General features: G+C 41.6%; 1 protein-coding gene across 1 annotated transcript in view; it reads right to left on the bottom strand.

Moving 5' to 3' along the window:
• Positions 1-9610, bottom strand: part of LOC136114653 (E3 SUMO-protein ligase PIAS2-like) — a 32581-nt gene extending 22971 nt beyond the window's left edge. The window contains exons 1-2 of the mRNA XM_065860082.1: positions 9537-9610; positions 45-519 (exon numbers count right to left, since the gene is read on the bottom strand). Coding sequence (XP_065716154.1) covers positions 45-519; positions 9537-9560 — 499 coding nt within the window. The 5' untranslated portion in view covers positions 9561-9610. The remainder of the gene's footprint in view (positions 1-44; positions 520-9536) is intronic.
• Positions 9611-17831: the final 8221 nt, after the last annotated feature.

Here is a 17831-nt window from a genome sequence, read left to right on the forward strand (position 1 = left end):
CTATCTCATGAATTACACAACCCACAGAACTATTAAACACTTACCTAGACTTGTAGGTTTTATAAGCACGTCAAGCACATCGTAAAAAGGGAGGTTTTTCAGCTGAACATCGGGATGAACAGGTGGAATTGGAGGGGATGGCTGCTGCATCTCAAAGTGGGGCTTAGTGTCTTGGAGGAGCACAGAACTGACGGGTGAGGAAGGAGACTGAGGGGCAATTGAAGTGGAAGGGAGCGGGTGAATGCTGGCAACAGCCAGGTCAGGCTCGACAGGAGAGGAGCTCATGTCCAAATTGAAAACTGCAGGTTTTATAGCTGATAAATCTGAAAGCCCTTCAATTGTCCTTGGGTACCGATGCCTATAGAGTTCTCGGATTTTTATCTGAACTGCTGGACTGGAGCCACTCTTCAGTAAGTGCAGTGCCCTCATCAGGAGGTCATGCTTCCGCCCGCTTTTATTACGTCCAGCAAACCCCAACAACACTTGTAGTTCAGAAACACGAAAACTTGATATCATATTCTAGAAAGAAAAAGAGAGATAAGCACAGGTGAACTAACAGCATCTCTTTCTGCAGGAAACGATGAAGCATCTGAACTTCCATCACTCCACAAAGTGTTTCAAAAAGATGGACCCAATTTCAAAGATTATAGTGATTTCAAATTGGGTCCATCTTTTTGAAACGCCCTGTAGTTTCACACCTGTCATCTTGGATACTCCCATATGGAACAGGCTGCCCAGGGTAGTGGTGGAGTCACCATCCCCGGAGGGGTTTAAAAGGCGTTTACATGAGGTTCTTAGAGACATGGGTTAGTGGCAGAGTTATGTTAGGTTATGGTTGGACTTGATCCTGAGGGTCTCTTCCAACCAAAATGATTCTATGATTCATATTCTTACTCAACACAACAGTACAGTTAGTTTAAAGTGAATAAACAAAGTGTCCAGGACAAAGGTTGAGTTTGGTGGTGGTACTGATTTCAAAGACTTCTAATTGCTTTCCCACTCAAAAATAAAATCTTAATGCAACCCATGCAGTGCCATCTTAAATTCACAGCCAGAAGCATAAGCTTTACCACAAAATCTGTCTCACTTCATGAAACAAACAAAAAGTCAGATGAATCAGTATTATCACTTGCCTTCCAACACACTTTAAGAAATAAAATAAGCAACTGTTAAAGTTCTGTATAGTTTATTCTGAACTGGTCTTTATTTTATACAGCATGTTAAATGCACACGTGAACAGAGACAGACACATCAGGTTTCACTCGTGAAAGGACGGCACAGCAAGGTGGACACTTTTTAAAAAAGCTACATTATATCATACTAACAAACTGTTTAACCAACATAACCGATTCTGCCAGAACGTCACTGTTCTTTTCTTTTTGTATCACATTCTGGTACTGTGTGACACAGCAATCTCTTCAAAGGAAATAACAGTATTTACTTGATTATTGGAGTTGGTTGGGGATGACTGAGGATTGAACTACGAAGTTCATAAACAGAAAGATTCTCATTTAAAAAAAATAATGAAACAAGAAATAAAAAACTCACTATGCAAGAGAAAGTAATCTTCTCCCCACATTTCAACAAACAATTAACTTAAGACAGGTACATAATTTCATATTTTTGTGAGCAAGTTCTCTTTTCAGAGGTATAAAATTGTCCAGAATTCTTCTAAGCAATTTCCTTCCTATTTCTGTGGGACTCTTCCACTGTAACAAGGAGGTTAAGTTGTAAAGATGAAAGAACATCTGACGTGAATCTGTACCACTGTACCATAGAAACGCCAGACTCGAGGACTGGCATATGGAGGACATGACAGAAGGTATGAAGTAGTAGACACCTGGGATCATCAAACATATTTTTAAAAACAGTTCAAAAGCATATTGTTGCCTTTTAAATAGTAGCCCAAAACACAGCATTGATTTCAGAAGAGAGACAACTCAAAATGCCATGTTTTGGGTTTACCTTCCCTAATCCTTACTATGTAGTTACAGACTTCACATCCATGTATTCTAACATAGATCTGACCTCAGCTGAAGTTTTAACACAACTATGCTACAACCACACAGCCACCAAAAAAAAAAAAGGTCTGAAGTCCCCCATGTCCCCAGCTGCTTGCTCCCTAGTTTCTCCTTAACATCAAGAAAATTGTTTTTACAGTAACAAAGATCAGGGAATTGAGCCAGATAAAAACTGAACTTGTGTAAGCAGCCAGGACCCACCTTTTCAAGGGCCACATTATTTGCGCATGTCAAAACAATCATCAAAAAATACTATGATCATACTCTCATCATGCCACCCCTTCCTCATTGTGTAGGGGACCAGGGTATCATATTGCAGATCCTGAATTTCAACACTTTCAGACAGTCAGTTTGGGTACAGCAATGCTTCTATTGAGTAGAGTTAGCTAGTATCGAGTTAGCTATCAGCAAGTTAAACCAGCACACTTCAAACTGGGATTCCCCCAACACTCAGTCAATAAATGTACCACAGATGCAATTGCCAGTGAAAGAAGAGACCAACAGCAGATGTCACCCTAATTTCATCCCAGCAACTTCTCTGAACAGCAAAACCATACAAGAAGAGAAGATGAAGACAGAACTACACCCAGTTTGCAAGCTGCTGGAGGTTCATTTCTGCCCATCCTTCCCTTGCTACATTCCCTTAGTCGCACAGTCAAACAGGGTGAAGAAAAACTGTTTCAGTACTCGTAAAAAGTAGCTGGAAGTACTGTAACAGCTTTATAGCCATGCCACATTTAAAAAAAAAAAAAAAAAAGTGTTAGCTGTAAAAGATAATACTGATATTCAAGGATTTACTGAGAACTTCATGTTGTGTGTTTCCATGGATAGTTGCATAAGCTTGATAGCAATGTCAGCATGATTCTGGATTCCATAATCAGAATGCAAACTAGCATTTTGTTACAAGATGGATTTTATTAGAAGACACAGACTGGCTTCAATACCATAGTCAGCAAGATTTGAAATTGTCACCTCCATTAAAAATGCTTGGAAGTATAAAAAAAAATACATAGTTGTCCTGGTTTTGTTAAAAACAAGTTTCTCTTTTAGTGAATTTGCCTGTCAGCTAAAGCCTTCATGTTAGCTGCATTTTCCTGGAGAACCCAACACATGTTTTGGTTAAACCTAGCAATGGAATGCAAACTTATTGATAAGCACGGATGGACATCTCGCGAGAGGGGCAACGAGAAAACTGATGACCGAGAGACTGACCAACGGTGTATAACATTCCATTCACGTGAATACTTCATATAAAGTGGGAGATCACGAGGATCTCGTCCCTTTTTGCCCTTTTTTCCTTTTTTCCTCATGGCTGACATTAGGAGAGGACCTTGCTGGTCGTCCCTGTGAACTGAGGCCTAGTGACAGACTGAATTCAGCTCCGGTTGGCTACAGAGTCTAATCCAGGACTTTGGGTGCTGGCTCTGCAGTTGCTGAGACTTACAAGATTGGTTTTGTATATTTTGTATTATTTTCTCTATTCTTATTAGTAGCATTAGTAAAACATCTTTAACTTTTCCAACTCTCTTCTCTCTGTCCTTCTTTCCCTCCCGATCGCCTGTCCTGAGTGGGAAGGGGGGAGAGGGAGGGGCAAAAGGGGGAAGTGGGGGGGAGAGGAGGTTAACAATACATCTGCCAGGGTTTGATTGTCACCCCGCAATCCTAACCCTCGACAATAGTTTTGTCCATCAACACAAAAATCCTATATATGCTTTTGAAAGAAGTCTTGCAAAAGTAAGTTTTACTGGTAGTAATTAAACAACAGCTTTTGCAATATTTTTCCCCTAAAGCCAATTCTACATTCTCTTTAAGGCAACAACCACCATATGCATGGAAACATGTAGATCAGACTCAATGCGTTTTCGTTTATTACTCCATTTACAGATATATCAAAGTGGACACCTGTTATAATCAAGAAGGTTTTATGAAGGCATATCTTTAGGAACATTTATAACTATGGTGTGAGACGGATATTACTTCTAGCAGACACCACCAAGTTGGAGGTTGGACTAGATAAGCTTTGAAGGTCCCTTCCAACCCAAACTATTCCATGATTCTGTGATTTTAAGTTATTTTCTTTTGGAGTTCCAGAAATATTGCAGAAGACTGCAGTTTAGCTATTAACATGCTTTTCACATCACTGCATTAAGATTAGACATTCAAGTTGTGTCATGCAAATGCCATCAGTTTTCTCTTAAGACAAGCTCTTTACAGCTGCACAGCCTAATAAAAAGCTTTTTTTAAACACAGAAGACCAAAGCCACTTTATTTTTACTGTTTCTCCAGAAACACAGAGAATAGTTTAACAGAACTTTTAGGAAGGAAATCAGACTGGATAATCCAAGTATTTCTATATTTCAGAAACATTTTTTCCCCCTGAAATTCATACTTTAAGGTCATCAGAAGTTTCACAGGGTTTTTTTGTTTCTTATTGTTAAACTATAGCAACCATGATTCATAAGCAGAAATATTGTTCTAAAGCATTAAGCCATAGGTGTATCTAGAATGGCATTCATTTCACAGGGATCATGATGTTAAGGAGTCCAGGAAATGCTGACACGCTGCTAAAATTAAGGGCAGAGCAAAGCAAGTACTCAAACATCTCTCTCAAACAAGAGCTACATGCATAATCTCCCAGCCAAAGCTACCTACAATATTAACAGTTATTGTACTTGCATATATAAATAAAAGATAACAAAGAATGCATGTTAAATTCTTGACATATGTCTACAATAAGCACCAACAACTGTAGCTTCTGGGGCAACTATGACTTTTGCAATAAATTTGCATGCCTACTGATTTGCAACTGGCTAGAAATGCGGTATATTGGTAAGAGAGAACAACTAGTGTCTTGGTATGGTTGAAGACCTCTATGCTGACCCTAAATACAAATGTATTCGGGAGATTGATGGAAGAATAAATAAAAAAACTGCAAGTCCTGGGAAAAAAATGAAGAGGTCACTAGTTAAATCTGTGTAAGTCATACAACACAGGAAGAACAGCTCTGAAGAACACAATGGTTGTTGCAAACAGCATGACCACAAGCGGTCCTCACTATTATCGGGATTTTTCTTAGGACTAATTCTAGTCTGGCTCCTAACTTGGGCATTAGTCTTCAAAGTTGCATGCACTTAATATAACAGTGAAAATCCCAAATCAAATACTTGTGTTCATTTCACATAAGACACTCAAAACAAAGCTTGACTCCTTTCATTGCAGCCTCATTTTTTAAGTACCATAAACTACAATATCTCCTTCCTCTCCCTGTCACTATACCTCAGGACAATCATTAATTGTTAATTATTTTAGATACAAACTTTTAAGGTACCACAATAAGCCTCACTGGTCTAAAAAAGTGACCATGCACCTATGAAGAACAGGGGAATTACATGCAGATACAAGATAACCTGTGATAAAATACTGTTAATAACCTACGATAATATACTGTTATCTTACACTCAGTGGTAACTGCAACCTAAAGATCACTATGTCACCAACAGGAATGTCTCAATATCTATTCTGTCCATCATTTTAAGTTTATCCCAGATCAATTATTTGATTTCTACATCAAACCCTCAAAATGGTTGCTATATACAATACAATGTTATTAACATAGCTAAAATAAAATGGAGTACAACAGAGTGCTTGGCAATGAGTTTGAAGAGAACAGATGAAGATAGCTCTGTGTTTTCTTCTTAGTTAACAATTTAGCAGTAAGCACTGCTTCACCTGGTAAACAGGCAAACATTGTCCATTTAAACTGGAAAAATAAAGCAAAAGTGGAAAAATGCTGAGTCTACTATGAACAAGAGATCCAATACATACAAGAATGAGACTTCAATTTCTGTATTTGAATACGGTATCCAAACCATATTGCTCTTCACATTTGAATCACACTACTTCAATACTGGAGCAAAAATTAAAAGTGGGACTTAGTTTCAGCATTTATAAACCCCGATTTTCCAGTAAATTTTGTATAATTTCTCCCTCCACATAGGGCATATGAGCACACTTCCATCTTTTCTCAGTAAAACAAGTTTTTTTTTTTTCCTCAATAGCCATAAAACTGATCACTAACATCACACATCTTAGTTTTGGCACAGGCATATTCATTCCCTTACAAAGAGCTTTTAATTCTCATAAACATGAAGCTAACACATTAACTTCAAAACCCAATTAAATACAAACTATAAGAGTGAAGCTGTTGTCTTCTAAACTGGGGATGTGCACTCTGTGTTATTTGTTTGCAAATTAGAGTCAGAATGCCAGGAGAAACTTAGGGGACCCAAGAGATCATGTCTCTAAGTAATAATATATAAACGAACCTCTTATCTGCAGGATTTTGCTGGGATGAAAACCCAAAGCCAAATCTCAGTGAGTTCAGAATTCGTTGGAATAATTTTCTCACAGATGGCTCTCAGAAGGAGCTGTAGTTCCCCACTCCTGGGACAATTCTGTATAAATCGGTGTTCACATTCCATCTCTGACCTCCGCACCAGATTGCTGACTTCTGTTCCATGTCCATCCATGCCTGTGTAACCCCTTTAACATTCATCGGGCTGCTCGTGAGCGAGAAATATGGATGAAGGTATAAGCTATGTTTAAAAACACATCTGTGAACAGCATGTCTAGAAACCGTGTTTCAAAATATACAAGAAAGATACAGTTGTGCTCACCACATCTTCTTGGCAACTCCCTAATATTTCAGAAACTGGTAACCTACAGAATTCAACAAACAATTAATTAAGGGTTAATCTGAAGGTCTGGAAGGGTAAGTCTTATACATGAAATTTTAACCAATATCTTGAAAAGTAGTGACCATGGCTACAGCTACTTCTGAATCCTTTAACAAAACTGAAGATTTGCAAAAGGAATGATGTAACAGCCAGTTCCTCTGAGTTTCTTTGTTTTCTTTCACTACAGCCTCTCAGTTACAATCCTTTGGTCATAGCTCCCCAGAATTTTTAGTCTGAAGATCCAGAGGATAGCAGGGATGATACTAACAAATATTAAAATGACCCTTTGCCCTGAGAACAGAAAAACGTTGGCCTTTCATGTTTCCTTCAACAACAGGATTTAAGAGAGAACTCTTACCTCCTGCCTTTAGTCAGTCCTTCAGGATTTACTGAAATAAATCCAACTCTCCAAATTGCCCTGTTGGCCTTTTATAATGCAGGTAGAGATCACATACTACAGGAAATAGCAACCAACAAGACAGCAGCAAACAATGCTGCCATAAAAATGTCCCATATGTTAATCTATAAAACAGTAACTTAAGATCACTCCAAAAGATCAATTAATGAAATCTGTTGCGAGAAGGGGGTGTCTCTCTTCTTTAGCCAAAAGCAGAAGAATTGGTTGTCTGAAAAAAAAAAAACAAAAACCAACAACCCAACCCTAAACCTGCAAACCAAGAGCCTAGTATTCAAGCAGACACATTCAAATGTATGCTCTTAAACCAAACCAGCAAACAAACAAACCAACCAACCAACCCACCAAACGGCAGTAAAGGCCTTGAAGACATGAGGCAGTCTACTATATTATCTTCAAAAAAAAAAAAAACCTAGAGCTTTCCCAAATTGGATCAATAATTACTGTCAGCTGGAAACTAAACAGTTGCTCTGGCAGAGGGATTGGACTGGATGATCTTCTGAAGTCCCTTCCAATCCCTAACATTCTGTGATCCTGTGATTTAGAGAAGTTCCAGGCTAAGAGATTCATTTCAGAGGCACTCCAGTTTACAAATAAGATGAATGGGAACATCACAAGACTTTTCTTCAGGCTATTTTCTTTTTTTTTTTTAACTACTGATACCTGTTTTTTTGAGTGACAAAAGGCCACTGCAATAGTTGGCCTGAAACCCAGTTCCCTTTTCCCTCCATACTTTCTGTGTTACTTTTGGCAAGCAATTCAGGTGCATATATAATTTCAAAGGTATTTAGGTACCCAATTCCCAGACAGAATCTCCCAATACTTATGCATATCTAGGTAAGTGATTATGGTGCTTTGGAAAATGCAGATTGCAGCTCCAGCTCAAGCCTGGAGAAGAGGAGCTACACAAAGAAGAGTTCTCTGAGGGTTTAGCCACCTATGTAGCTACACCCTTTGAAAGACATTAGAAAGAGGGCTGAAAAGTAGTCAGGACACTAAATAAAAAAAAACATGTAAACACAAACGAATTTAACTTAGGAAAAAATAAGACAACCCTTCTTAAAGCTAAGATTAAGATAGAGCACTGTTGTCCTCAAATGAAACACAATTTTTTCTGTGAGGTTTTTATAACCGAGCTCCTCAGCTACACTCCCCTTCAACCCAAGCCCTGTTAACACTGGAAGAATCCTCAGTTTAGGAAGTTCTCTAGTAATTGCAGCATATTTGCCGCTGTTGGTCAGATTACAGCTAGTTCAGCCATCAGACCTTTCTCTACACTAAAGGCTACCTCACAGTGGGTCCTATTTAACTGGCTTTTATTCCCTCTGTAGGAAAGTCTAGATCAGAAGGGGGGTTCAGCATATGCAGTATTCCCTCAGGGACACTTCTGCAGGTGTGGATGTTGCAGACAAGGCAACATTAGAATCATAGGATCATTTCAGTTGGAAGAGACCCTCAAGATCACCGAGTCCAACCATAACCTAACCTAACTCTAGCGCTAAACCATGTCCCTAAGAACCTCATCTAAACACCTTTTAAACACCTCCAGGGATGGTGACTCCTTCCGAGCAAACATACTCACAGATTGATCAAGAAACATAAGGAAAAACCAGAAATAATGCAGTCAGTTCTTTATGTACACACCTTCAAAAATGAAAGGCCACCCTGCCACATTGAAAAAATATATTACAGAAAGTCCACAAGTGCAATATAAAAGGCATTCAAAGGATGATAAAACAGGTCTGAAAAGAAATACTGGATTTCATGCTTCACAGGCACAGTTTGCCCGGTTAATGAATTTTCAAAGAATCAATAATTATTAGTATTTTCAAAAAAATCGGTTAATTACTCAGCATTTTCCCTTTAGTTTGCAGTCAGGGCACGGCGGCTCAGGGCCCTCAATGGCGCCATGCAAAGCGCCCAACACCCGAAAAGGCTTTTAAAATATCGGGGTTGGGGGGAAGAGAATCCCACCGACATCACAACCCACACGACACAGCCGGAACGCGGGCCCAGCGTGCCCCACCCCGCCGAGGTGACAGGGCTGGTTCTGCTCAGACACAGCCGGCAGCGCCGCCGGCTTCCGCAGCTTCTCGATTGCGCTTCAGGCCGGCCCTGCTTCCTCCTCACGAGGCCGCGGGCCCCCGGTACTTTCTAGCCGTTACGAGTAAGAGGAGCTGCTGGTTCACCACCCCTCCCGCCCCCGGCAAGCACCAAGGGGTGCGGCGGGAGCTCCTGTAAGGAAAGGCCAGGGGAGGGAGGGGGAAGGACAAGGGCATCCCTTCTCCACCTCCACTTCCCCCGCCGGGGCAACGGCCAGGCGACATCTTGTCCCACATCTTCCCCGCCGCCACCTCTCCTCACCCGCAGTTCCTCGAAATCCGCCATTTTCTACCCGCTGCTGCTGCCGCCGTCACTGGGCCCCGCCGCTACCATCGTGCACCCTGTGCGCGCCCCCGGCACGTGACGGGGGAGGGTAGGGGTCCCGCGCCGCCTCTCCTCCTGGCGGGGCGGCCCTGAGAGGAATCGTGGCTTTTTTTGGTACGCACACACCCGCCGGTACTGGCCATAGTGCTTCTTACCGAGCCCGTCCCCTCCGCGACTCCCGGGATCTCTTACCAGGCCAAGGGCTGCGGGGATGTGAAGGTGAGGAGAGAGCAGCCGGCGGGACCGCAGCCCTCGGTGCTGCCGCTCTCCAAATTTAACACCGCGGAGGACACGGAACTATTACATTCACAAAATAAACAGCAAATAACACGGTCTTGCCATTAGAAGTGTTTTCAATTGCAAAGTTGGACTTGCACTGTGATTTTATAACATGCTTAGTTTTATCCATCTCATCAAAAACATCCTCAGAATTTGTGTTATAATGATGATGCAACGTGTTTTATGTTGCAAAAAAATGAAGTGAAAATGTCACTGGCAGTAAGCTTCAAAACAGAATAATGGGTTTCCTGCTGTAAGGGAAATGTTGAGGCATTTACAGAAAAATAAACATCCAGGTGCAGCTGAGAATATTATTTTCAAAAGCAGCCAGAGATCATTATCTAGTCACAATCATTACCTAGTCACAATATTCAGTTTTATTGGCAACTGGGTTGTTAAACCAAACAACCTATTTCTTGCAATTAAAAAATAAAAAGGGGCAAAGACTGAGCCAACAAACAGACCAGCAGCCAAACTGACTCAAACAAGAGGTTGAAAAAGGACACTGGAACAAAAAAAAAGGTCTGAAATGTAAAATATATTTGCCCATATTCACCAAAATCAGCAGGTTTTTGTATGATTGACGGATTTGGAGTTGTAACCACAACCATAAGATATTTCAGAACAAACTGTGAGCTTCTTAATGGGCCAAGAGACAGACCACATTGGCAGCAAGCTCTGCTAGGAAGGATTCCGACAGACAATTTTGGGAATAAATAGTTTAACTTTTATAGATGGCACTGACACCCACAAACACACTGGCTATGGTCACTCAATATCGCAACAGGATCTGGACACATAGGAACATTATTAGCGGTAATTCTGCAACAGCCTTTTGAGGCAGGCTTTCCTTTTTATTTACTATCAGCTAGTCCAAGATAAACTCTTAGTTCTGCTAAAGGTTTTTACCCATAACCTCATATAGCTGGTACTTCTCTGCATAAACTGGTTCCGTGCTTGCTCTTATAATAGCAATTTCCTTGAAGATTTAAACATAAGGGCATTATTACATTTCAAACCCCTTTTATTAGTTAAAACCAGGGATTCACAGCCGAATAAAGTGCACTGTCTACCACACCGCTGCACAAGTTCAGCTCTCAAGTGCGGGAAAGCAAAGACGTGGGAAAGCAAGATGTGCGGTTCCAGCCACCTGGATGATAAAGGAAGATCAATACTAACATGACCATCTGGACGGTCAAAGAAGAAATAGTACTAACATAATTAGATCATAGCAATTAGTTAAAATATAAAGGGCCTTGGACAGATTGTGCTGAAGTACGTTTCTCATAATTGTAAAGAGTGATAGCCCAGACTCGTGAGAATGGTATCTCAGGCCGGATAACCGCCCCCAAGTGCACAGGATGTGTGAATGTCCTTGGGCCTGGTCTGTGAATGAGTGGGAACGTAACTGAAACAAACATGAGTGTGGTGTGTTTTTAATAACAATTATTGGAAAAACATCTTGTGTAACCTCTTAGTTCAGGCCCATATCTGTAAATTGTCAATGGCTAATAAAGAGGGTCTCAGCCTGGCTCAGCTCTCTGCTCTGCCCTGCTCTGCGCTCCTTCCTGAACACAATCTCTGCCTCCGTGTGCATCTTTGTCTGTGTCCCAGTGTGTGTCATTCCTCATTGCTGCACTCAAGTTCATCAAACATTTCTTTTTCCCTACAATTCAATACCAGACTAAAGGGACGAGCTGCAGGTTGGGATCTCTTCAATCATAAAAGCCCACACCAGATCAAAGCTTTCTCTCTTATTTCAGCATACCCTTACACATTCCTTCTTTCAAATATACCAGGAAACACATCAATGTTCAAACTCACATCAGAGCTGGGCTTTTTTTTTATTCTCATGTGCACTCACCTCTCACTCCATAACCACATCTTTCAACCTTCCCATTCATCTCATCCCAAATATCTACTGGGATAAGAGCAAACAGATTACAGTTTGTGTTTTAACACCTCACATGCATAAGATAATAAGAGTTTTCATATTAGCTTATTCCTAATTTTTTGTTTGAAGAAAAGAGTTCCTCAGACATCTTCTCTTAATCATATTTTGTTTCCCCCAGCTTTGCTTCATAGCTTTTCTCCTACTCATCACTGGTGCCATAACCTTGAAAAAAACCCCAAGTACTCCATAATTCTGGTCCTCCTTAAGCTTTTTTCTAAGTCCCTACTTGACAAAAAGGGGGCACAGGCCTATTCTCTCATTCTGTTATCTCCACACCAAGGTTTTTCTCAAATCTCTCTCTTCTGGATTTTCCAGGAACTAGAACCAGTCTCCCCTTTTTGCTCTAATTCAAAATCCAGGTGATTTTTCAAAACTCCTCACAAACACATCAGCTCCAGACTTAAACTCCCCAGATACCCAGCTTACCAAAGTTCCAATCTTTTCAACACTTATCTTTCCACCAAACTTTTTAGAAGCCTACCTCAAATGCCAGACATTCTTCCAGCTTATGACACTCCCCCTGCTGCTTCTTGCTCCTCCACTTCCAATATTTCTTCCTTCCCCTCCTCTTTCTCCTCTCACAACCCCCTGCTGCAGCTCCTAAACCACTTCCCACACTCTCTCCTTGAGTCCTTTCTGATTTTGCAAGCCAAGCTTCAAAACTCAGCCCAGCACCAGCCATTGGAGGCACAAACAACTTGCCCCTCTCCAAGGCAGCCACTTTGTACTCCCATCTGATAGGATATCACTGCAGCAGTTGCTGTTTTGGTTTGTAATTTTTGGTTGTTTTTTGTTTTGTTTGGGGTTTTGGTTTGGTTGTTTGTTTTTTCCCAATAGGCTCTAATTAAGATAAGTAGAGAGCCTGTAGGTGCTAAGCATCCTGGCCTTAAATGGAGTTAGGCTTGTTACAAAAAAGAAAATACACCTGGGCTTCAACTTTCTCTAGTAATCTTCCTAGGACTATACACAGCATGGCCATACAAGCCCTGACACTTTCTACATTGTTACTTACTGAAATAGGGACATTTGATCGTCAAAATAAACTCCCTCTGCTTTCCCCAAACAAGCTGAAGAGAGTTTAAAAAAAAAAAAAAAAAAAAAGTAAAGCAGTGGTGGTCAATGCATGGAGGCTCGCAGACCCCCTTAGTTGCTCTGCAGCCTCTAAAAATGTGGGCTTTGGTTAGAAGATGTTCTGAGATAGATACTTTATTTATTGGAAAGAAATCATTCATGTAGGTGCTTTGTATCTGCAATTTCTATGTGCTAATTGACAAAACAGCTTTGATGGGAAATAATCTTCTGTTATGTCGAGACATACAGTGAAGTTATATTAGCTAAAGTGATGTCAGACACAGTAGATATATATAGACAAAATGTAAATTAGAAATCTGATTTGTTCTTCTTTATTTTTCTAAACAGTTTTGATAATGAAATACATGTTGATTAGTTTGACTTGCCTATCCTAACATACCAGGGCGATGCACCTATATTTTGGTTATTAGTGCAGCAGGGAAATATTTAAATGTTAGCTATAAAGTTGTTTACCTGCCCTTTATTATTTTTATTAAATGATATCTATTGAATATAAGGTCTAGATAATTAGTGCCCTAGCAAGGTTTCTTTGCAGGTTCTTGAATTGTTTGGGGACACTTTGATGCTACTAACCAGCGCTGTTCAGCTGCAGAAGTCTGCCCTTGCAGATTTAACCACCTGAGCTTTCCTGGGGATTTTGGAGTCCTGAACTCAGCTTCCTGGATTGTGAGCATGCATTTGTGTTCTAAGGATTGAAGACTCTATCCATCAAAACAGCAGCAAACCACACATTAAGATACTACTACTTCTTTAAGAGACATGGTAGAAAACTCTCCCTAGTTAAGCCAAGCCAAGAACTCAGGCTATTGTCTCAAAAGTAATTATATGATTTTGGAAACGTAATTGGGATGGGTTCACTCCTAACTTCAATTATAGGAATTTCTCTTTCCCAGCCATAAAAATGAAGTGCCCAATAATAGCAATAACGCATTACTCTACAACCACATTAACGCCACAATATTAAGCATAAAGTCTAGTAGGAAAGGACCTAAGTTGGATGCAGGAACATTAATCTGATCCACTTTGAAAACTTCATGTTTAGTGGAGAAATTTAATAAAAAATATGTATTAAATTACATGCTTAACATGATGAAAGTACATTACATTTTCAGTGCAACTAACTGAGCAATTAACGTATGCTGAAGTCCTGGTTTTGCTTAGGATACCCTTGACATTGAGAGAAGGGTTATAAGAGACATGTGCAGTTGTAGATGCTTAATGAAGGTGATACAGGGAATTAACAATTAACTAACTAACACTTAAAGAACTAAGGAGCTAACACTTAGAGAGCTAACCCTTAACCCACATCACTATTGCCTAGCCTTGCTTAGTTTTGTGTAACTTATTGTACGAGAAACAGGAGTTCGCTGACGCCTTGCAAAGATAATAATCCTTGGGTGCATCCTTGGGTGAACTAGATAACAGAAACTTGGGCACAGGACAGGAGATTCGCCAGTTCTAACCAACTCAGCAGTCTGAGTCCCAACCAACTCATCACACTGGACCAAAGGTGACCGTGTACAGAGAAAGAGGACCCGGGTTCACGATCACTGCACAGCTGCAACCAGGAGGAGCCGGAGGTGGAGACTATGGAAATGGTCTCCTGAACTCATTGTAATAAGAACTGCCTTCTCGGGGACAGGTTATGAATATGTATAGGCGTTCCTAAAACTTTCATGAATATGTAACACTTTACTGCATTTAACCAAGCTCACAGCTACTGGAAATTTACACACATCTTAGGTGGAAATGATTCCCCTGTGTTTCCAGCACAGTAAATAAACATACCTCTTTTCAATCTCACAGGTTGTAAAGTCATTTCCGCATCTCAAAGGGAGCTTGAGGGAAGAGAATCCTTCTGTTGGCATATACTGGACTGGAAAGATTTAAAAAAAAGGGCTGGAGAAACATGCCTGAGTAGGAATAGGGTTGCACCAAAAGGATAAGACCTTTTGGGGCATAGATTGTTATACTGAGGAGACAGCATTTGGAAGAACATGTGTCTGAGGATGCTAAGCAGGCATAGCATGGCATGAAGAATCTGGTAGTTACCCTGTTCAAGAACAGTTGGTGGAAATGGGTAGCTGCTGGTTGACAATGGGCAAGATATGGGGGGGAAGCACACATGTGCAAGAGGACAGGGTGTTTCCAAATTGTTCTTCACCCCTCTGACCTCTCCTGTCCTCCTTCATGCCCTGTTGTGGCCATCACCAAGCAAGCATTTTGCTCATTCTAACCTCTCTTCCATGTATTTTCAGTGATTTTTTTTTTATATTCTCCTCCAGCTGAGGACAGTTACCAGCAGGGACAAATCACCCCAAAAGTAATTCACATCCTGAACCCAGAAAGCTGCAATGACCTGGATGAAGAGACTGAGTGTACCCTCACCATGTTTGCTGATGATACCAAACTGGGAGGAAGGGCTGACACACCAGAGGCTGTGCTGCCATCCAGCGAGACCTGGACAGGCTGGAGGAGTGGGCAGAGAAGAACCTGATGAAATTCAACAAGGGCAAGTGCAGGGTCCTGCACCTGGGGAGGAATAACCCCAGGCACCAGTACAGGTTAGGGGCGGACCTGCTGGACAGCAGCATTGCAGAGAAGGACCTGGGAGTTCTGGTTGACAACAGGGTGATCATGAGCCAGCAATGTGCCCTTGTGGCCAAGAAGGCCAATGGTACCTGGGGCGCATTAGGAAGAGTGTGACCAGCAGGTTGAGGGAGGTGATCGTCCCCCTCTGCTCTGCCCTGGTGAGGCTGCATCTGGAGTACTGTGTCCAGTTCTGGCCTCCCCAGTTCAAGAAGGACAAGGAATTACTGGAGAGAGTCCAGTGGAGGGACACAAAGCTGATGAGGGATCTGGAGCATCTTTCTTATGAGGAGAGACTGAGAGAGCTGGGGCTGTTCAGCCTGGAGAAGAGAAACTGAGAGGGGATCTCATCAATGCTGATAAATATCTCCAGGGTGGGTGTCAGAGGTTGGACCAGACTCTTTTCTGTGGTGCCCAACAATAGGATGAGGGGCAACAGGCACAGACTGAAGCACAGGAGGTTCCATCTGAATATGAGGAGAAACTTCTTTCCTTTGAGGGTGACAGAGCCCTGGCCCAGGCTGCCCAGAGAGGTTGTGGAGTCTCCTTCTCTGGAGACTGAGGGATTGAAGACCTGGGCTCCTGGTGTGGGTGAACCAAGAGACCCTTTATTTCCACAAGGCACTTACATTTATAGTTAGTAGCTGTTGTACACGCGTTTAGTTTTCTGTTTTAATTGGCTTATGCTAGCTGTTCACGCACTTAAAGTTATCTTGCGATTGGTTTAGTTAATCTTGCACGCACTCTGGCAGTTTGGCTAACACATTGTAAATATCTTTTCTTGTACAAAAACATTCTGGTTTCTCATTCTATTTTGGTCAAGGTCGTTCCAGTAACTCAAGATGACTGTAAGATATTCCACAGGAGGCATTCAAAACCTGCCTGGACACGATCCTGTGTGATCTGTTCTGGTGACCCCACATTAGCAGGTGGGTTGGACTAGATCATCTCCAGAGGTCCCTTCCAACCCCAACCAGGCTTGGATTCTGTGAATTTAACAAGGGCTTTCAGGTATTCTGAAGAGGGCCCTTCTCACAGCCCTGCATTCCCTCAGCACCAGTACACTGACAGCCTCCATCTTAAGGCCCACTGCCATGCTTGATGCAAAGAACAGATCCCACTCTACTTCTTCCCAGGCACACCTCACCTGTGAGGTGAGCTGGACATGTTTTACACTGGGCTACGCTGGGCAGGGCTGGTTTGGTCTGTCCTGGACTACCCCTGGCCCCTCAGTTCGGCATCCCCATCACTCACCTCACAGCCCTACTGTGAGTTGTTTGCAGTGGCTGCCACTACTCCAGCACAACAGGTTCCATGCCTGCAGTCAGACAAATGTTTTTTTCAAGTAAGCAAGATAATCCACCAACTCAGATTGTTGGGATTTAAAGGCATTGACTTTCCTCATCCTCAGGTGCTAAAACTATAATTATCCACAATATCTTGCACTATGTACCTCCCCATAGCAAATTAATGCCCTTGTTACAACTTTTCCCCAAACACATTTTAACTTTATTATCATAACCATCTTCTTAAACTCTTCATGACAGAATTTCTAGCCATTGGAAATACACACAGTATGTAACAATGACATACTTAAGATGATACATAATCCACAGCAGTAGAAAGAAGTCTGGGACACCGGTTTGCGGCGATTAGGAACGACGCATACCAGGACACAGACAGAAATTCACACAGAGGCAGAGATCTTGTTCAGGAAGGAGCGCAGAGCCTGGCCAAGCAGAGAGCTGACCTAGGCCTAGGCTGCCTTCTTTATTCACCATTTACAATTTATAGGATTTACAGGTACGGGCCTGGACAAAGATGTTTACAAAAGGTGTTTTTCCACTAATTGTTATTAAGAACACACTAAACTCATGTGATGTTTATCTCACTTGTTCTTCCACTCATTCACAGACCAGGCCCAAGGACATTCACACATCCCATGCACTTGGGGGTGGTTATCCGGCCCGAGATACCATTCTCACGAGTCTGGGCTATAACTTTTTACAATTACGAGAAACGTACTTCAAAGTAATTTGTCCAAGGCCCTTTATATATTATGTTAGTATTATGTATTTGACCGTCCAGATTTTCATGTTAGTATTGATCTTCCTTTATCATCCAGGTGGCTGGAACCGCACATCTTGCTTTCCCACATCTTACTTTCCAACATCGGTTCTTGATTTTGAACCAATATTTAGATTATGGAGAGAATTTTTATCCTACATTGTCCCACAAGCACTCACTGGCAAATATGTCACTAGCACGTGCCTTTCTATACAACTCCATTCTACCATGAGGAAGCTGAGACTGTGCCT

This window comes from Patagioenas fasciata, chromosome W (genome assembly GCF_037038585.1).
Source record: "Patagioenas fasciata isolate bPatFas1 chromosome W, bPatFas1.hap1, whole genome shotgun sequence".
Classification (NCBI taxonomy): Eukaryota; Metazoa; Chordata; class Aves; order Columbiformes; family Columbidae; genus Patagioenas; species Patagioenas fasciata.